Source organism: Oryzias latipes, chromosome 22 (assembly GCF_053564925.1).
Source record: "Oryzias latipes strain Hd-rR chromosome 22, Olatipes_Hd-rR_3.1".
NCBI lineage: Eukaryota > Metazoa > Chordata > Actinopteri > Beloniformes > Adrianichthyidae > Oryzias > Oryzias latipes.
In genome coordinates, this window is record NC_136258.1 from 29,178,348 (window position 1) to 29,199,655 (window position 21,308).

Consider the following 21,308-nt stretch of genomic DNA (forward strand, 5'->3'; position numbering starts at 1 on the left):
CAAGAGCTGAAAAAATATGATGCGAGTTTGATAGAAAGTCGGTTTTCCAATTTTCATGTATATTTACCGTAACGCTATTTTGTAGATTATGACATTAACATTAGCAAACTCTGCTCATGGTACCCCAATTTGCTCAGTTGCCGTGGCAACATTTTGTGTGGGCGGAGTTATTGATTTTTGTATGAAAATTGATTTGCACGCCCTGAAATGTCACAGTTTTAGTGAGTTTTAGACAGATTTGATTAGAATTGTGCGTTAGGACCTCAACTTGTGTTAAAAGCTTTTTAACACAGTCGATTTAATTCCTCAGATTTCAAAAGCTAAGCTGTTATTTACAGAGCAACACAACTCTGGAGGAGGGAAAAGGAGATGACAGCCAGCAAGTTGAATCCAGCTGACTCAGCAGAACGGTGGACTGCAGCCAGCAATGCATCGCTGAGGGAACCTGCAGCCCACAGCAGGGACCTCATGCATGCATGCATTCATTCTTTCCTCACAGTTTAGATGTGAGGATTGAACTCAACTCACTTTTCACTTCATTGCATTTTTAAATGTGGTTTTCTGACACGAGTTTGTCCTGCTGATTGACTGTTCCAGTTGTTCCAGTGTTTTTGTGTTGGATGGACACATTTTAACGAGAAAATGTGTTTTTATTTACATGCCAATTCAATTCAATTCAATTTTATTTGTATAGCCAAAATTCTCAACAACAGTCGTCTCAATGAGCTTCGTACCGGTAATTGTAAGGTAAACATACAATTAAAAAGGATCATAAATGCATAGAATTCAATAGAATAATACTAAACTTTAACAGACTACATAAACTGGGTATCCGTGCCGATCCAGCTCCAGTTGAGAAAAATCTATTATTTCCATGTGAATGTAAATTTTCTAATTTAATCATTTGCAGCAAATACTACCTTGTACTTTTACCTTGTAATACGTGTCTAAATTCATAGTTAATATTCAAATTGCACTATAATATACTGTGGTATTAGAGAAAGCTGCTATAAAATTACATTTGGTGTGTCCAAACTGACCACATTTTTTCCTTTTTTCTAACTTTTAGGAACTGGTCTTGGTTCAAACTAATTTAACATTCATATTTCTAGATTAACTAACCACTGTTTTGTACAATAAGTCCTTTAAGTTTTTACAAAAAGTTTACCTGCAACTGTTGGCTTTTTAAAATAAAAGGCCCAGGATTATGGATGATCTGGGGTTAAGTGTTCTGCCCTGTAACAATGACCAAACGCTGGGATTTAAACCCTTAACCCCCAGGTTGCTCAACACAGAAACACAACAGGAGCCTCATTTAGAGAGACCGTAAGCGTACGCTAAATTTAAAGACCCACTGTGATTTAACATCCAACGACACCTAAAGCTGCATTCACAACAGACGTGATGTGACGTCAGTGGATACGACTGTTCAATAAAAGGACCCTGCAGACGGTAGAAGGCAGAGTTGACGCAGACTGGGATGAGAGGTTGTAAGCAGATGTGTTGAATTCTCCCTCTGCAGAGGCGAACCAAAGTTTCAGAGCATAAAGTCTCATTATTAGAAGCTTCAACTACAGGATACGACTGTCTCCAAATGAAAGAACCCGGGGAAGTCAGGTTGGACTTCAACATTGGTTCCATGTTAGCATTTGGCTGCTAATGTTACCATTTGGCTGCTAACATGCACATCACGTCAGCATTGTTTCAATTAAAGGTCTAAATAATGTTCCTGTGACGAAAAGAAACCCCCCCCCCCCAACCTCTTCAAAACACATGAATTTGACCAAATTGACATATACAGAAGAAGAAACACAATCTTTGTGTAAAATGTTTATGGAGGATCATGTTTAGTGTTTGGATCAGTAATCCTGTTATCCAAAATATGAACCTGCACTCAATTAAGAGCCATCTTTGTTTAAGAAGGGTGACAAATATAGAAATAAACCTTAACAGACCATAATACTACTGTGGGGAAAAAACCCTCAAACTTGAAAAGTTTTATTTCAAATTTAAAAAATCTAAACCAGAAATGCTTTTTGTGACATCAGGCTGAGATTAAAGAGAAGCAGAAATAAATCTTTTCATAAAATGATGGTGAATTCCTGAGCAGATAGTTTATTATCTGATGTTTGGCCTCAAAGTTTGACTTTTGACTTTTATCAACACCACTTTCAGAGAAACAAATGTAATTTTCTAATCAATTCATGAATTGAATCTATGTAATTTTATTTTTAGTGTCCATTTCCTTTGTTTTTATAGGAGAAATCAATTAAATCAATTAGAACAAAGAGTGTCGTTTTCTCAGAGCATCAGGCAGATTAGACAGAACTTCAGTGTTTTCAAAAGATCTTTAAGACTTTTTCCATAAATGACTCAAAATCTGAAGATCAGCGTCCATCAAACTGAAGTTTTTTGTGTAAAAGTCTGAACTCAAAGCATTTTTTGTGATTGTTTGCTTTATGTTTCATAGCACTAATAGGATGTTTAGCACATTATTCAGCTGTTTAAGTGTCAATGTTTACTTTCCAGTTTCTTCAGAAATAACATTAAGTTAACATCCTCACAAAAATTCATAGGAATCAGAAGCAGAAACTAGAATGAAGAAAAGCTGAAACTGAAGTCAATGTTTGCTTCTGTGGAGTTAATCCACATTAAAGCAGATTTATTTCTCTTTTTTACTGACATTTATCTGTAAGAAAAGATAATTTCAGCCAATATTAAACCATAAACACTAAAACAGAAGTCTTATGACAATTAAAACCGTTAGACTTTGAGATCAGGGGGATAACTCTGAGAATATTTTATGAAGTTAAATTAATATTTATGAAAAAATCAGATTATTTGGACCTGAAATCCCGTTTAATCCCTGATTTTGTGCACATAAACGACAGAAAAGATCAGTTCCTTCTTTAGCCGTCAGTCTGCTCCCGCACGGATCTCCTTCCTGCACTATTTTAGGGAGGACGGTGTCCTTTCTGAGGAGGGGGGCTATTTGAGATCCTGATAAACATGGACTCAGCAGCCGCGCGCGAGCAGCCTCAGCTGTTGCTGATTAATCATCCGCCCCCCCCCCCCCCCCCCCCGAACCACGTCAGTCCCACCTGAGTGTGTGCGGGGCAGAGGGGGGGTCCCTGCTAGGCCCGCACCACAACTCGCGCAGGCCGGCGCGTGGACCAGAACCAGAATGTTCGGGCGTCACGCGGGAATGTCAGGTGTTCCGCCAGTCACGGGCTCGGTGACGCACGCGCCGGTCGCTTGCGGGGGGGACCCGGATCCGTGCGGGCGTGAGGCAGCTTCGCTTCCCGCCCTTCCCTCGGAACCGGAGCGCAGCTCTGCGAGCCGAGTCTCGCTCACCTGCCGGTAACGTGGATCCAGCGAAGACGCGCAGATTTCCCGCGTCGGTTTTCGCGTTAGAAGACGGTAAACCGGCTCCTCAGTCACGCCGAAACCCGCACGGCCGTCTGCATCTGCGGGGCAACGGCTCCCGCACGGCTCGGTGTCGCTCCAATCGAACCGGACAGGGCAGACGGTCCTCTCCAGCTCGGCGCCCCCCTCCTCAGATCCTCCCGACTGACGGATGGCGCGAGGCGCAGAGCTGTCAGTAACGGAGGGGGAGGGGGGGCGTATTTTTACGTTGCTTCTCCGCGGAGACGGATGTTCTCCTGTCAGTCCGCGCGGCTCCTCCGTGATGCGGTTCTCCTCCTCCGCCTCGAAGCCCGTCACTCACGCGCGCTGATGCTGGAGGCGCGCGCGGCTGCTGCGGGTGGAGTTACCGGAATCACCGGACTTTGCGCAGCATGCAACCCCCCCCCCCCCTCGTGCAGGCGAGCTGAGGATGCTGTTCTCTACCTGTGGGGGGGTCATCCTCACGAATTTGTTCTCAACATTTGATCACCGTTTTGTCTACGTCATCATCAGCTGAGAGGAGCCCGCACTCGCTACCCCCCCACACCCCACCCCAAACACCCACTGACCAATTATGAACGGCTTGAAGAGAAAAGGAAGTGAAAAAAAGTGAAGGACAGTCAAAAATGCTTCCCAGGAAGAATCCGGTTCATGAGCCACGGGTCGGTCATCAGTCGGATCCACAATGGCGTGTTCACGTCACACTGCCGTTTGGATTCGCCCGCGACTGAACTTCTGAGGCGCGTTTCTACTTTTCAATCAACGCGCTGTCTCCAGCAGAGGCGGTCCAGGCCAGTTCGAGGCCCTGGGCGAAACACTGGAGGCCCCCCCTTGTTACCCCCATTTCCAGCTTCGCCCCAGCCTGCAACACCAGAACAAAACATGTCATTAGTTTAACTTCATTAACCACATAAGTAAAACATACTTTTATAGTTGAAATCACAATTAAGATAAAGTATGTGAGTTCACACGGAACACGCGTCAGCTTGTCTTTTCTTCTTTAAGAGAGATTAAAAAAAATGAAAAATGACACATTTTTCTGTTTTTCTTTTTCTTTAGCCATTTACAACACCGACACGAATTATGAATGAATAAATTCCGGTCATTTCTGTTGGCTTCATGAATGAACATCAATGAAGCCCTGACTATATTTGAGATCGGCAGAGAAGCTTAGATGAGATCCACCAATAAGCTAATTAACATGTCTAGTCTTCAGTGCAAACCTTCATAAACCATGTGGCAGTTTTACTCTTCAAACGGTTCATTTGGTGTTACACTTCAGTCCACACACTGCAGCCAGGGGTAGTTTCCAGAACCGGGCCGCAGGTCCAGGCTGCTCCGGTTTTGATTTATAATTTAAAAATAATCGGTCAAACGCAGAAGATCAGATGGAAAGTTTCCTCAGTCGTTCTCTAAACGTCTTTCAGTTTCACTGAAATAAAAGGAGAATCCGCTTAAATCTGATTTTCTTTTCAGGCTTTAACAAACAGAAACAACCAGAAGTTCTTCACCTTTTTTTCAGCTGTCAATCACTTTCAGATCAGTTTGGATTCAGAAATTATTCGATAAATTGATTTCGATTCAGTCGAGCGGTTCCTGGTCCTGGACCAGGGTCCGCCTTGGTGTGTTCAGTATGAAAATTTGTTCTGGATTATCGGGGGAAGCAAACCAAATGTGTCCAACAGCTGAGCAGACAGTCGAGGCCTCTTGTGTTGGATATATTTTACTGTTCCAAGAGGGGTTATGAATCTTCTGACACACAAGGTGCATATTTGAATAAACCTCTTTTGTGATTTTACCTAAGCATTATTCATGTCACTTTTATTTGTAACAACTTCCTGTTGGACCGGACGGAAAAGGAAAGGAGGGAAGAAGAGAGAGGGATGTAGGGGGGGGGGGGGGGGGGGGGGGTACGAGGGTGATTTTAGAATGGGGGGGTGTGAAACCATGAAGCAGCATAAAGCAACATAGCTGGATGTTTACAATCATTACAGTCAGGTTAATCAGGAATACAAATCTAAAAGGGGGCGGGGCCTGTCCACACACACCTAACACCCAAATGCCACAAACATACCTGTTGGCTCCAAAACTGTTCACATTCCAAACATGTCAACATGGACACAATACAACTGATACTTTTACATTCAGACCAACAGATTTGAAACATTAAAACATTACATTAAGTCACACAACCTATTAGTGCAAAGGTGAGCTAACACCTGTGCTCAGGTGAGTGTTCATGTTCTTTTAAAATGGATAATGGAATGTAAAAAGAAGGGGGGAGAGTGTCCAGCCATCCCCACACCAAGACTCCCGCCGTGGCAGCCAGGAAAGCCCCCCCCCAACACCCACACGGTAGCAGATAGAGAACAACCACCTGCCCAGCAATCACATCCACCGCCCAGGCCAGGGCCAGCAGGACGACTACGGGGGGCCCACCAAAGCCAGAGATCGGGGGGGCAGAGGGGGACAGAGAGTGCAAGTTCCAACGAGGCAGCCAACCAGCCGGGGCGACCACCGATTGCCTCAGTGGAGACCCCAACTCGCCAAACCTCCAAGGTCCTGTACTGATAGTGGACCCTCCCCCTCTCCTAGGCAGCCCCCCCATCCTGACAGGGCCAACCAGCCTGCCCGCCCCAGACCCCGCTGCCATGATGGGTGTCGCCCAAAGCAACCGCGGGCCCCAACGGAGTTACCCCGCCCCGTCTCAGAGCCAGGGAAGGAGGGATCCCAGCCCCAGGTGCAGATGTGTGAATACACTTAATGTCATGCTGGTCTTCTTTTGAATACAATCCACTCTTGGTGCAGAGCAATTGAACCAAATGGCCGCTGTAGTTGGGCATTATGGGATGTAAACAGAGTAAGAAGGATTGGCCAGGAATGGCAAGGGAGGGGCAAAGTAGCTTCAGACAGAAATCCTGAGAGCTCCTCTGCTTTACTGTCCTTGTGGGGACAGAAAATAGATAGAAAACCTGCAGAGTTCTTGTGTTTGTGCTAATCTCTGTGTTCATCTGGACACATTTCTAGGAGTTGTGTCTCTTTGTTGCTCCACGTTTGTCAAATCAAATCAAACTTTATTTATAAAGCACTTTTCATATAAAAATATAACACAAAGTGCCCACGTTTGTCCACGGTTCATGGTTGCTAATAATAGAAGGACGGTCTGAAGCGCCAGGTTGACCACTCGGTCCTGACCAAAGAATCAAACCAACGGACTCTGGATACACTCAGAGATCCTTTATTGAACATCTTTGGAAAGCTCCTTTGGTTCAACTTTGGGATGAGGTTTCCTTGTGATATTAAGTTTGTTTTGACAGTTTTAATGAAGAAACATTCAACAATATTCACTGAAAAACGTTAAAGTAATTAAAAGAAAGACAAAAAACACAAAATCACAAAATCATGGATGAGGTCATTTATTCCTGTTGTAGTTAAAGCACTGTGTATCTGCTTTTACAGAAGATTTGTTTCACAAAGACCTGCCTTGCCTAATTCGTTGTTGTTGATCTCGTATTATTGTCACCTGCCTCGGGTCAGCCCTTCCTGCAGAGGCCACGTTTCCGTCTAGAGGTTCACACTTCTCTATCACAAATTCAGTGTGTCCAAAATTGCTTGAAACAAAAGTCCCAGAGACTTCTTTTATCTTAGGTTCACCTCTCTTATAGTAGCGAGTGAGTTTGGTCTTAAAAGGAATCTCAGCCATGAGCTGGCTTGACTTGACATGGACTGTGCACTTGCTTTTTGGTGGAACCTTAACCTGAGAAGAACTCATCGTCCCGCTATCTTTTTTAAAAGCATATCCCGTGTGCTCTGTGGATGTAGACTGATAACTAAGCTCAAATGCTGCTTTAAAACCTTCAGAATCCCCCCCAATTGTGAGTTTAACTCCCTTGGTAATGGAGTAAGTCAGGTCCCATCTTTCCTCCTTGCTGGTTGATTTTGTAGGTTGAACAGTTTGTGTAGCTTCCACACTGTTTTTGTTGGTAACCACAATCGTCTCCTGGATTTGGATGCCCATATTAGTTTCTTTTTTTTTCTCCTCTTCATACTGAAAGTCTGATATTTTCTGTTCTTTTACATTTTCATACGAAACAGTCAGAACCTTGCAAAGTCCAGTTTTTGATTCTAGTTTTTTCATATCTTTTGTTTTTGTTTTTTGAATAGAAAAGATCTTCTCAAGCTGTTTTCTCTTAGCTGACTTCTCTGCTGGCAAAGACTTTGCCTCCTCGCTTTTTCTCCCGACAAACAAGTTCTGATCGTCGCAGATTTTGACAGCGTTTTCACGCACTTCTTCAACTTCTTGAGTGCATGTAACTCTTTTCCACTCAAGACTTTCAAAGTCATCTTTGTTCACGAGGACTTCAAATGAGTCTGGATGATCTAATTTCCCTTCTTCCCCTTTCTCATACTCACATTTGGACTCTTTCAAAATGCCGACCACGCATTTCTTCTCCGTGTTTCTGCACACATACATTTCATCTTCATCTCTGATTCTAACAGCATCTTTTGGAACTCTGTCATTAAACTTCTCCCAGTTCATTATCACGTAATCGTATTCCTCCGGTGCATTCCTTCGATGAATCGACACCAAAGTGCTGCTGGAGATTTTAGGACCTCTGTTGTTCTGGTCAGAAATCACTGCTTGTTCTGCAGAGACAATACAAGAGGAAGACTGTATTTTACACTTGTTCTTAAACATTTGTTTAGGTATTGCAACTCAGTGAAACTAGATGTAATTGTGAAAAATAGTAACAATAAATGCATGCTCATTTACTCCAAATATGATTCAAAATTTAATCACTTTAAGTGTTTTCAATTTCACTAAAATTCCTAATATTCTGGGAGATTTTTACAAACTTAAAACTAGTTTTTTTTTGCTGTTTTAACTAAAGTTACTTTATTTGTACCTTCAGCGTTTGGTGATTTTTTCCCTCCAAGAGAGTCAGCAGGACCGACAGCAGCTGAAAAACCCACAATAAATAAATATGAACTAACTCTAAACCTACGGTAATTCATACGAATAAAACTTTCTCAGGGTTTGGAAAACTGACTTTTTGTACCGTAACATCTGACACGGTGACCGTCTTTACTTACCAGCACAGCACAGCACTGAGAAGACACCGTGAGCATCATCGTGATGGTAGATATCCAGAAATCTGCTTCCAGAGACTCTGCAGAGTGAAAAACATGAAAAAATTCTTAAAGGCATTTTGAATCAGTTTTCTCTTTAGTTCTGCTGCTGCAGGCCTGATTGACCAATTGATTGGAGCCTGGATTAAAGACACAGGCTACTTTGACCAAGAGTGTCCACTGCAGAACACTTTCCTCTCCCATCTCCTTTAAAGGGTTTGGAAACAAATAAAGTTGCATTTGATTTCCTGTGACCACACCTTTGTCTATTAATGATCCTTTACTTGTTACAGTCTCTAACCTGTCTGGCTTTAGTCTCCTTCAGATGTCCCAGTGTTGTCCAGTGTGTCCTCTCACACTCCAACCACTGGGGCAGAGACCGAGTCTGGTTCTGCTGCAGGTTTCTTCCTCCTTCTACTCTGTTCACCTGCTGCCTGCTCACTTCAGGGTAGTGAATCTCATGCTCACTTAGATCCACCTTAAAAACCAGTTATTAATTGATCTTACAATGTCGTTTTATACCAATTAGATTGTAAAACAAACATTTTCTGTATTTTACGGCCTTTTTCTTCTTTCCCTGTGCAGCTTGTTGAGCTGTCCGCTTTGACCTCCCTCTCTGTAAATAAAGTTGACTTGTTTTTATTTCAGTGGTTACAAAATTCTAGTCCTCCTTGTCTCTACTGATAACGTTTTTTATTTCTCCCCTCGCTAAGAATATTTTGGTTGATCAAACAGAACAGACTCACTGAGGACTTTCAGAAAAAGGTTTTTGGCTCCAAATTCTATTCAAGAGTTGTCTACATTGAAAGAAATGACTGGACTTTTCACAAGTAGAAGCTCAAGTCAGTTTTTGCTTTGCTGATAAAACTCACAAATCACTCTGGTTTTGGCCATAAAATCACAATAAAAGACATCTAAGACGTGTCTTAGCTAAATGACCAAAGTTTCCACGTACACCTGGTACCTGGACATCCTTAACTGATGGCCAGTATTTCCATCCGTCTGCCTGATTTAGTGCAATTGTCCAAAAGCTGGGGTTGAGTTAGAAGTTAGGCCATCTGATAAGTCCCCCTCTTACCGTACCTGACAGACGTCCCATTGGACGCCTGCTGCTCACTCACCTGTTCAAGTGAAGAAGAACCTCAGATGTCCAGAGCTGGTGTGAAGTAGTGGGTCTTCTTCCTCACGGTTTATATTGATGAAGCGGGAAGTGAAGTTCATTTGATTATCGCGTGATGAGAACTTCAGGTGATGCGAGAGGCGAGGACGCCAACAATGACCACTGGGTGATTGAGTAGAGTGATACGGTTATCGGAAAATGATGGCTACAAACAGGTGTTCTCTTTTGCTCGAGGGTATCGTTGTTGAACAGAAGTGAGGACAAAGAGCGAACATGAAGACAGTGATGATAAAACTTCAGTTCTTCTGTTTTTTTCCTCCTTTTGGAGTTTATACATTACCAAACGCAAGAAAAGCTGTGAAAAACGGTGAAGAATAAGTCTTGACCTCCTGGTGGAAAGATAATAGTTTTTCTGTTTCCTTTAGGACATTTCTGCACTTTCATATACATACATACATATATTTTTTTAACTTGTCCTGTCCAACAGCTGAGCAGACAGATGAGAGCTGAGGGCCTCTTGTGTTGGACATATTTTACTGTTACAACAGGGGTTATGAATCTTCTGACAAACCAGAGGTATGTCTGAATAAACCCCTTTTGTAATTTAGACTAAACTTTATTCATCTTAATTATATTTTTAACCAGACGGAAAAGGAAAGGAGGGAAGGAGAGAGAGGGATTTTACGATTTATGAATGAATAAATTCTGATCATTTCCGTTGGCTTCATGAATGAACATCAATGAAAGCTAAAGGACACATTCTTCTGTTTTTTGCGCACATAAAATGAAAACACAATCGTGTACATTGCATGATTTGTATCTGAAGCACTGACTGTATTTGAGATCAGCAGAGAAGCTTAGATGAGATCCACCAATAAGCTAATTAACATGACTATTTCAGTGCAAACCTTCATAAACCCTGTGACAGTTTTACTCTTCAAACGGTACATTTGGTCTTACACTTCAGTCCACACACTGGAGCCAGGGGTAGTTTCCAGAACCGGGCCGCAGGTCCAGGCTGCTCTGGTTTTGATTTATAATTAAAAAAAAAAAAAAAAAAAAAAAAAGTCAAACGCAGAAGATTAGACGGAAAGTTTCCTCACTTATTCTCTAAACTTTGGTTTAAATTTTTTTTAGGCTTTAACTGAAACAACCAGAACTTTTTCACCTTTCAGCTGTCACTGTCAGATAAGTTGGAATTCAGAAATGTGTCTATTCACTTTTTCTATACAAATAAAAATTCTGTAATTCTCTTTTCATTTGGTATTTAACATTTAACTGAACATCTGAAGCTTTATTTAAAGCAGTTATTCGTGGTTATGTAATGTTTATTCAACTTATTTGACGAATCGATTTGGATTCAGTCCAACCAGATCAGTCTGAGGCCAATTGTTAAACAAATCAGCAAATATGCCATCAGAAAATGGTTAAATGAAAATGAAACAAATTGATGATAATCAATCCTGGAAAGTGTAATTTAGATTCAGACAGTTGGTTTATTTTACTATGACGACAAAAAAAAAAAAAAAAAAAAAAAAAAAAAAAAAACCGTCCAATCACAGTAACAACACATGTGATGTCAGCAAAAACGGATCAGAATAATAATGTTCCCTTTGGATTCTTTGGATGTGGAAAAACAGTGGTGAACTTAAATAAAATAGAATGTGAATGGATTTGATATTCAGTCTACTTTACTTGTTTGGACACATTTCATTCACACATTCTCAGGTGCCCGGTCAGGCGGGTAGTCGGCCGGCAGGTCGGGTATGCCCCTGGGAGCAGGGACCGGTCGGGGTGCAGTCGGCACCCCCCTGGGAGCCGGAACGGGTCGGGGTGCATCCGGGACCACCACTGGAGCGGGTTGTGGTGCGTCCGGGACCACCACCGGGACAGGGAGAGGCTGGGGTGCATCCAGGACCACCACTGGAAGGGGTTGTGGTGCGTGCCGGACCACCTCCGGAACAGGAAGGGGAAGTTGAAGGGGACGGCGGGGATGACGGCATCGACGACGACCCCTCATGGCGAGACGGCTCCCAGTATAGTCCAGGTGGCTCCCACTCCAAGCATACGAGGAGAACTGGGCCTGGTCGAAAACCCAGTATGTCCTGGTGTTGGGTTCAAACAACCTGCAACATCATAACAATTCAAAAAGGAAAGAAAGACCAACGGACAAAGGTACCTTTACGAGGAGAGCAGACAGATCTACCCAGTAAACAATCTCTCTCCACTCTGGCGCAAATTCTGCTGCCTCCTCTTTTAATAAGTTGATTTGGGTTGTCCCCAAGTTACACATGGGCTGAGCTCTAAGGAGGGGAAACAGATAAAAACACAGCTGCAGCGCTATCAGAAAGTACTTATTACAACATGTCCATCCTTCCACAGTCTTCTCAAATCATCTCTGGACCTGCAAAGCCATTTCTCAGATAAACTAACACAGAGCGTCCTTCGATTCATTTTAGACACAGCTAACACAGGTTCTCAGGAGAATGCTGAAAAGACGCAAAGAAACATTTTCTCCCAAGGGTGTCACCTCCACCTTCCTGTGAAACAGATTTGGACACACACAGATACTTCTGCAAACATGATTAAATCACCTATACATATATAGCAAGGTGATGAATAAAATAAGCAAATATGAGATAACCTATATACATTATTCCAACACCTGGTCCGCTCAGCTTCTTGGCAGTAGGCCTCTAGCAGCCGCATGTCCCGCTCCGCTGGGTCCAGAAAATATGGCTGGTCCATTCTGTCACGGTGAAGGGGCTCGAGAGCAGGTAAGGACCCAAATGCAGAGCCACACGGTTCAAGGGCAAGGGGGTTTAATAACAAAAAGCGCTGCAGAGCAGGATGACAAAGCAAACAAAACTTACTTTGGCGTGGCTTGAAACATGGAACATGAGCGTGGCAAGAAACATGGAACATGGCATGAAGGGACGAGGACACATGAAGACGTTAAAGACATTATATGAGGCGTTAATGGACCAGCACAAGAGGAAGGCAGAGACAAGACTTATATACAGGCAGGGCAGACAAGACACAGGTGAACACAATCAGGGCAGATGGGGACCAGGAAGTAAAACTCAAAAAACATGACAAGACAGGAAACCTTTCAAAATAAAACAGGAAACAGAACCAAACAAGACAGAACAAGAACTAAAGCAAAAACCAAGACACAACAAACTCAAACCATGACACATTTTTGTTTTTCATGTTCCTTTTTTGAACGAATATGGGTCACAGAGACACGGAAGTTACCGCTGAAAGCGGCTTTTGCCGGCGTACAGAGAGCATATCCGTGTGAATGACTTATGACGTCAATAATTATTGCGTTCGCACGACTTAATCATTTCGAGGGAACGGAATAGTATTTTGTGCGAACGAGATAATAATCTGTGGGAACAAGATATTAATCTGTGGGAACAAGATATATTTTTATATCTTAATGTCAGGACACGGGCTCCGTAAGATCGCGTGGATTGCGTTTGGCGTGCTGCAAGGCGGTGACTGAGGAGACAGTGGATAAGAAGGTACTCTGACAAGCATTTATGAAAACAACAGCGAGAGGCGATGTGTGTCACGTTAAGAGTTTTAATGAGGCCGATCACATTTCAATGAGTTGCTGGGTTTCATCTTTGCTCTGTGACTGTTTCCATCCCATAATGCCCGGCTACGGTGGCTGGTTTGGTCCAAAGAGATATACAGGCTAGAGACGCATCGCTAGCCTGTTGCCATCGTTCAACATAAAGAGTGACGCCATATTGGGAAGGTCTGTAAACAAGGAGACATGGCTTAGCAGATGCATGAAATGACCATAAAATGTTTAACTTTGGTAAAATTTTAAAAAGAAAACCCTCCTTCAGACGGTAGAGAGGAGGCTGTGAGTACTTCAGTCCACGGCCCGGTGCGGCCATGTCTGGGCGGCGTTCACTGTAAAGGATGCGCCGGCGGGGTGTTATCGAGCCAGTCACGACGCACGGCCACATATAATATTCACTCGACGGTCTTGGCTCCCCGCTGTCGAGGGATTCCTGCTTAGTTTCTTTTCCTCCGCTTAGTAATCTGCTTCAATTCAACGGGTCGTCCTCCAATAAAACCCAAAAACGATCGGTGGTCCTGCCAGAAAACGTGGAAATAGTCCAAAGTCTAAAGCTACCTTTGACTTTGAACAGACTACAAGGTCAGCCCAAACGTTCAGTACCGACTCACTCAGATCCCAAAATGCTTCCATGAGTTCTTCATTAGCTGACAGGTTTGGTCCAGCTGTTCCGCTCCAGGAACAGAGAGGAACAGATCCAACTGAAGCTCAGTCCCATTGGAAACGAACCCAGACCAACTCCAAAGACGGGTCAGAGAGCGGTTCCTGGTCCTGGACCAGAGTCCACTTTGGTGTATTCAGACTAAAAATTTAGTCTGGATTATCAGGGAGGCAAACATAATGTGTCCAGTCTGAATACATCCTTAATGTCAAACTTGATTCTAAGTTTGTTTGAACCGTTTTTAATGAAGAGATATTCAACAATATTCACAGAAAAATGTCACAGTAATTAAAATAAAGATTAAAAAAAACACAAAAACACAAAATCTTTGATGAGGTCATTTATTCCTCTTGTAGTTAAAGCACTTTGGATCTGCTTTTACAGAAGATTTGCTTTACAAAGACCTGCCAATTCGTTTTAGTTTATCCCTCAAATTTGTCAACAAACCTGGGCCAGCCCTGTTGCCGTCCAGAGATTCACACTGCACTATGCTAGCTTCAGCCTTTCTAAAAGTAAAAAAATAAGTCCCAGAGATTGGTTTTATCTTAGGTTCACCTCTTTTGAATTTACGATAGATATTGGCTGTAAAAGGAGTCTCCTCCCTGATCTTCCTGATAACTAAATTGACTGTGCACTTGCTGTTTGCTGGAACCGGAACCAGAGTAGAAGTCATATGCTCGTTTTCTTTTACAACAGAAAGCCCATTGTGCGTTGTGGTTGTATACTGAAGGTTAAGCTCTAACGCTGCTTTAAAACCTGTGGTAAATTTACTTCCAGCCTCTTTAAGACCTGAGGGGTCAACCCCAACTGTAAGTTTACCTCCAGCGGTAATGGTGTATGTAAAGTCCCATCTTCTTTCCTGTTTGGTTGTCGTTTTAGACTGAACAGTTTCTGTAACTTCCTTTTTTCCACTGTTGAGAACCTCAACCATGAACCTGTCGTCTATGCCCAGATCAGTGGTTTTTTCCCCCTCATTTCCCCCCATTTTTTTAAAGTCTAATATTTCCTGTTCCATTACATTTTCATACGAAACAATAAGAACCTGGCAAGATCCAGTTTTCTTTTCCAAATATTTTACCGGTCTTAATGAATTCAACCATTTACCTACAGAACTATGAGCGAACTTTTGTTCCGAAGCCGACTTCACAGCTGGCAAAGACTTTGCTTCCTCGCCTTTTGTCCCAACAAACAAGTTCTGATCTTCACAGATTTTGACAGCGTTTTCACGCACTTCTTCAACTTCTCGAGTGCATTTAACTGGTTTCCACTTAGGATCCTCAAAGTCATCTTTGTTTATGAGGACTTCAAATGAGTCTGGATTTTTTAAATTCCCTCCTTCCTCATACTCACATTTGGACCCTTTCAAAATACCGACCATGCATTTCTTCTCCATGTTTCTGCACACATACATTTCATCTCCCTCTCTGATTCTAACAGCATCTTTTGGAACTCTGCTATTAAACTTCTCCCACTCCAGTGTTACGAATAAGTATTCCTCCGGTGCTTTAGGACCTCTGTTGTTATGGTCAGAAATCCCCATTTGAACTGCAGAGACAATAAAATACACTTGTTCTTTCACTAAAATAATATTCTGGAGATTTTTACACACTTAAAACTTGTTTTTTTGCTTTAGTTTCAACAAAAATGACTTATTTTTGTACCTTTAGAAATTTGTGGCTGTCCAAGGGAGACGTCCAAGAGAGCCAGCAGGACTGACAGCAGCTGAAAGACCCACAAAGAAAACACAATGATGTCTTCTAAAGAATACGATAAAAAAACAAGGCCTGCTGAGAAATATGAACTAACTCTAAACCTACGATAATTCTTACGAATAAAACTTTCTCAGGAGTTGGAAAACTGACTCTTTGCACCGTAACATCTGACACTGTGACCGTCTTTACTTACCAGCACAGCACAGACCTGATAGCGCTGAGAAGACACCGTGAGCATCATCGTGATGGTAGATATCCAGAAATCTGCTTCCAGAGACTCTGCAGAGTGAAAAACATGAAAAAATTCTTGAAAGCATTTTGAAGCAGTTTTCTCTTTAGTTCTGCTGCTGCAGGTCTGATTGACCAAATATTGGAGCCTGGATTAAAGACACAGGCTACTTTGACCAAGAGTGTCCACTTCAGAACACTGTCGGTGTTAGCAGACTCACTGAGGACTTTCAGAAAGAAGGTTTTTGGCTCCAAATTCTATTCAAGAGTTGTCTACAGAGAAAGAAATGACTGGACTTTTCACAAGTAGAAGCTCAAGTCAGTTGTTGCTTTGTTGATAAAACTCACAAAACACTCTGGTTTTGGCCATAAAATCACAATAAAAGACATCTAACACGTGTCTTAGCTAAATGACCAAAGTTTCCACGTACACCTGGTACCTGGACATCCTTAACTGATGGCCAGTATTTCCATCCATCTGCCTGATTTAGTGCAATTGTCCAAAAGCTGGTGTTGAGTTAGAAGTTAGGTCATCTGAAAAGTCCCCCCCTTACCGTACCTGACAGACGTCCCATTGGACGCCTGCTGCTCACTCACCTGTTCAAGTGAAGAAGAACCTCAGATGTCCAGAGCTGGTGTGAAGTAGTGGGTCTTCTTCCTCACGGTTTATATTGATGAAGCGGGAAGTGAAGTTCATTTGATTATCGCGTGATGAGAACTTCAGGTGATGCGAGAGGCGAGGACGCCAACAATGACCACTGGGTGATTGAGTAGAGTGATACGGTTATCGGAAAATGATGGCTACAAACAGGTGTTCTCTTTTGCTCGAGGGTATCGTTGTTGAACAGAAGTGAGGACAAAGAGCGAACATGAAGACAGTGATGATAAAACTTCAGTTCTTCTGTTTTTTTCCTCCTTTTGGAGTTTATACATTACCAAACGCAAGAAAAGCTGTGAAAAACGGTGAAGAATAAGTCTTGACCTCCTGGTGGAAAGATAATAGTTTTTCTGTTTCCTTTAGGACATTCCTGCACTTTCACATCTATATTTTTGCTGGAGCAAAACTTACTTCATACAATTTTCACAACTAATTACATCTTTTATTTGTACCATGTTTTCTAACATGACAATTAGACAAATGTACCAATATTGTGTGAGAAGGAGAAAGTGCCTTTATGAGTTTTTCTCAGGTGTCACTCATTCTCCTGTCTGTTAAAAGCTCAAACAGCCTCAATAAAACCTACAAAGACACTGTTATATGGCTGAGACTGGCTTTAAAAAAATCAAAAAAACAAGCATCTTAAAAAAAATCTAGATTAAAGTTGGAAGAATTTTATATTTGGCTCCAGTGGAAGTCAGTAAATTGAACAGGTGGAAGGTTTTGTTTAAACGAGTCACTGAGTTGCATGAATGTTTCTGAATGCAATAGATGAAAGAAAATGTAAAATCTGAAAAGTTCATTGACACCTGCAATCTATGTCTACACTATCGTTCCAACACGTGACACAGAGCCGTTTTATCTGTACTTTTGGAAATTCAAATTAAAGCCACAGATAGTCTGCTTTCAAATTCAGAAACTAGTGGCCGTTGTTGCACACAGTTTGAATACGACCTCAGATAACAGCCGCTCTGAATATTTCCTTATCAAACTTCAAACGGTCGTCGTGTGAGTGGAGTTTACCTAGAGACCTATAAACCAAAAGAAATGCGTTTAAGATTATTTTTCTATTTCTATATAAAGGAAAACTAAGGTTGAGGGTCAGTTTATCAATTTTGCATTCTGTAGATTTCAGATGCATTTTTCTCAGCAGGAGGAACTTTTTCATATCTTTGAAATAAACTACTAAAAAGATTATTCGGTAACACTTTATATTAAGATTCCTTAACAAGCTTTGTTAACGCATTAATAAGCATTATAAATGAATTTATAGGGTGTTAGTAAGACATTTATTAGTACAATAAGTCTAATAAGGTTTATTAAATTACTTAGTTAACACATTTACAAGCATTATTATTAGGATTTTTTAAGATGCTAATGATGCATTTATTGACATTATAGGTGCCTAACAAATGTGTCAGTGTTAATAAGCTTAATTAGATTTATTAACAACCTTTGTTAACATATTAAGAAGTATTATTATTGTTTGGGGTTCTAGTAAAGTATTTATTAGCATTATAGATGCCTGACACAAGCCTAAGTGTTCATAAACTTAATAAGTTTTATTGACTAACTTAACAAATTAATAGGCTTTATTAATGTGTAAGATCCTAGTAAGATATTTATTAGCATTATAGATGTTTTGCAAATACTTGAAAGTGTTAATAAGATTTATTAACATCTAAAGTCCGACCATTGTCTTCTAAATCCATATTACTAAACTGCTTATAAGCTTTACAGCTGTATTAGTTAACTTTGTTAATAGTTTATTAATTGTTTTGCAGCACGTCTTCTAAAGTGAGGACAGTTTTTACCACAAACAACGGCATAGATTGTAAAAAGAACTTTATAACATTAAAACAAAATAAAAATACACAAATCTTTCTGTAAAAAGAGATATAATAATTTAATTAAGACAAATTTTCAAAAGCCAAAAAAACAACAAAAAAACATAGGGACTGGTGTTGGATGACTAGCATCATAGCTAAGGATAAAGTATAAGCATCTATCCTGAGTGAAACATTCATTGCAAATCCAATCACCAGGAGAAAATTCTCTGGATTTAATGCCAACTGCATTAAACCACTGTTGCATTGCTTCAAAGTCCACTGACTAGAAAGTTGCACAATCCAGTAATTTTTGAAGACCGAAGACATTAAACCTACAGGAGCCATGCTAAAGCTAACACGCTAACAACCGACCGGTACAGAATCAAAGATGGGCGGGGCTTTCTCATCACCTATATGAAAGCAAAGTCTAAGAGGCCATTCAATTGGCTGAAAGCGAGCACGCCCGGTTTGCTGATGAGTTTGATTGACAGATTTATTAGCCAATGGTGAGATAAGTTAACCTAGTTAGCGTGTTAGCTTTAGCATGGCTCCTGTAGGTTTATTCCTTCGGTCTTCAAAAATTACTGGCTTGTGTAACTTTCTAGTGGACTTTGAAGCAATGCAACAGTGGTTGAATGCAGTTGGCATTAAATCCAGAGAATTTTCTCCTGGTGATTGGATTTGCAATGAATGTTTCACTCAGGATAGATGCTAATACTTTATCCTTAGCTATGATGCTAGTCATCCAACACCAGTCCCTATGTTTTGTTTTGCTTTTGAAAATGTGTCTTAATTAAATTATTATACCTCTTTTTACAGAAAGATTTGTGTATGTTTATTTTGTTTTAATGTTATAAAGTTCTTTTTACAATCTTTATGCCGTTGTTTGTGGTTGTTTGTGGTAAAAACTGTCCTCACTTTAGATGAGGTGCTGCAAAACAATTAATAAACTATTAACAAAGTTAACTAATACAGCTGTAAAGCTTATAAGCAGTTTAGTAATATGGATTTAGAAGACAATGGTCGGACTTTAGATGTTAATAAATCTTATTAACACTTTCAAGTATTTGCAAAACATCTATAATGCTAATAAATATCTTACTAGCATCTGACACAATAATAAAGCCTATTAATTTGTTAAGTTAGTGTAGAAAATGTATGTTTTAATATCTTATTCTTCATTATGTTATAGCTTTATCTTTAGTGTGAAGTGAACTCATTTTGAACTCAACAGGACTTATTCTCCAGTGACCTTCACTTGTGCTTTGTAGTTGCAGCAGCAACTAGGACTTCTTTGTGCAAATCTAGGAGTTTCCAGAGACGTAATAAATATGTCATGTACTACATTTCTACTATCTGGGTTGAACACCTTATCCTTGGGAAAGTGTTCAGGTTCGTGTTCTCATGTGGAGGATGAAGCTGACCTCTGATCTCGTGCCGGCGATGGAGTATTCGTTTGGCTGGTATGATTTACTTTGGACCAGAGGAGGACTCCTTTTGATCATGGATTGTGTGCGCCGGTGAATGGCCCCCACCCCTGGAAAGGCGGAGCGGATCTGGACTTTGCAACCTTCAGCTATTGGCCGGTGGAAGCAGGCGGGCTATCAGCTGACGAATCAGAGTGTTCCGGGGCGGAGGATCAGCGACCATGATCTTTCCGGAAGGCGGAGATTCAAACACATCTTAAAAAGACTGGTTTTAAAGTTTTCCATTGTTCTTAGGAAAATCTACGAGTAATTCGCATGTAACTTGTGCGTCAGTAGATCTTTACTTGAGAATCCAGATATATCTGCATTAATGTTTTAAACTGTGCTTTAGAACTATTGTCAGGGAAATAAACTCTGTGTATTTTTACACCGGTTGAATCCTTGTTTGTTTTACCACTCTCGACTATCGAACACGCATGGATGGAAAGAACCCAAAAACGGACGAATCTCTTTCCTTCAATTTGGTGACCCAGAGACGTGAAGTCGGGGGTGAATAGGAAACGCGGACCAGACCGGTTGGACCACATCATAGTGGCTTATTACGAGATTTCTGAGACTTTCGACGTAAAGTCTGGGGATGCTTCCTGCCATGCGGTCGACTTCTTCAGAGGCCTCATTCATAATCATGGTGAGCAGAGCCTTTTGTAAAGTCTGCGTATTGATGATCTCAAATTAAAGGAGAAGTCGATTGTATGGGTGGCACAGTGTACCCTATACGAACGAACGGGCGAGCGCACCCCAGTAAATAAGTGTTGGGTTCACCCTCCCTAGAACAGCGAATTGAACGGTGGCAAAATATACACTTTGGGCGGCAGTAAAAGATTTTGAAAAATTGGACAATTATAATTATGCAGGTTTTTCGTCTGTTCGGCCTGTACAAAATTGAACGTTGGCAAATTGGGAGCTTGTGATATTTGGAAAGCAGCAAATTGACTAGGTTTGTGTCTGTTCAACCTGTTAAGAAATCCCTTACGAAAAACAGAGTTATTATAGGAACTAATTTTGCGCGTCTAGGATTTTCGGAAACACCAAGGAGGCTTCGGCCTCTACAAATTATTTTTTTATACGCGGAGAGAAACCAAAGAAGGATTCAAAATAAACATGAGCGCTGAATTTGACAGAAGATGAGGAAAATTGTGCATTTTGTCAGGACAAAAACGACAACATGACTTGACGACTGACTGTTGACAATACAGACGTGATCGCTGATGAACGGACTGAATGTATGAGATTTTGGAGACGTGACTGCTTATGAATGAAATGTATGCATGAGATTTTGGAAAGTATGGGATGAAAAACTGTTTGAAAGTAGCGAATTTTGGCTTTATTTTCCATGTTTCTGTGTGAAATGTTTTCTCTATGGACGTGGCCATCTTGTTTCGAATTAGCCAATAACGGGACGTTTTAGTTTCTTTCGAATGCGTCGACAGCTCTGATTGGCTTTGTTTGTACCATGTGGTCGGCGTGACGGCGTCCATGG

At 41.4% G+C, this 21,308-nt stretch overlaps 3 protein-coding genes across 6 annotated transcripts in view; all 3 read right to left on the reverse strand.

Annotated features, from left to right (window-relative positions):
* The window catches only part of slc8a3 (solute carrier family 8 member 3), a 79,782-nt gene extending 75,866 nt beyond the window's left edge, over positions 1–3,916 (reverse strand). For 3 of the 4 annotated variants that reach the window (XM_023951636.2, XM_023951635.2, XM_023951634.2), the window contains exon 1: positions 3,355–3,904. The gene's annotated coding sequence lies outside the window, so the exon portion shown is untranslated. Of the gene's footprint in view, positions 1–3,354 lie in introns of all 4 variants that reach the window. The other variant, XM_078941210.1, reaches the window with a different exon arrangement.
* Positions 3,917–6,805: 2,889 nt separating this feature from the next.
* On the reverse strand, positions 6,806–9,714 carry LOC110017492 (natterin-2). Its single transcript, XM_020713519.2, has 4 exons — positions 9,657–9,714; positions 8,500–8,576; positions 8,313–8,366; positions 6,806–8,052 (listed from the first exon to the last, which is right to left on the reverse strand). The coding sequence occupies exon 4, from the start codon at positions 7,943–7,945 to the stop codon at positions 6,875–6,877; it is 1,071 nt and encodes a 356-aa protein (XP_020569178.1). The 5' UTR covers positions 7,946–8,052; positions 8,313–8,366; positions 8,500–8,576; positions 9,657–9,714; the 3' UTR covers positions 6,806–6,874.
* A 4,542-nt stretch (positions 9,715–14,256) lies between these two features.
* On the reverse strand, positions 14,257–16,554 carry LOC110017491 (natterin-2-like). The gene is made up of 4 exons (XM_020713517.3): positions 16,452–16,554; positions 15,820–15,905; positions 15,576–15,636; positions 14,257–15,459 (listed from the first exon to the last, which is right to left on the reverse strand). Exons 2-4 carry the CDS (start codon positions 15,865–15,867, stop codon positions 14,309–14,311), a joined length of 1,260 nt encoding a protein of 419 aa, XP_020569176.1. The 5' UTR covers positions 15,868–15,905; positions 16,452–16,554; the 3' UTR covers positions 14,257–14,308.
* Between the last annotated feature and the right edge of the window lie 4,754 nt (positions 16,555–21,308).

Bases quoted from the DNA above. Each gene is read 5' to 3' on its own strand.
- LOC110017492 (XM_020713519.2), bottom strand. From the start codon at position 7,945: ATGAACTGGGAGAAGTTTAATGACAGAGTTCCAAAAGATGCTGTTAGA.
- LOC110017491 (XM_020713517.3), bottom strand. From the start codon at position 15,867: ATGATGCTCACGGTGTCTTCTCAGCGCTATCAGGTCTGTGCTGTGCTG. The intron at 15,637-15,819 runs GTAAGTAAAGAC...TGGGTCTTTCAG, and splicing joins ATCAGGTCTGTGCTGTGCTG to CTGCTGTCAGTCCTGCTGGC. The intron at 15,460-15,575 runs GTACAAAAATAA...TTGTCTCTGCAG, and splicing joins ACAGCCACAAATTTCTAAAG to TTCAAATGGGGATTTCTGAC.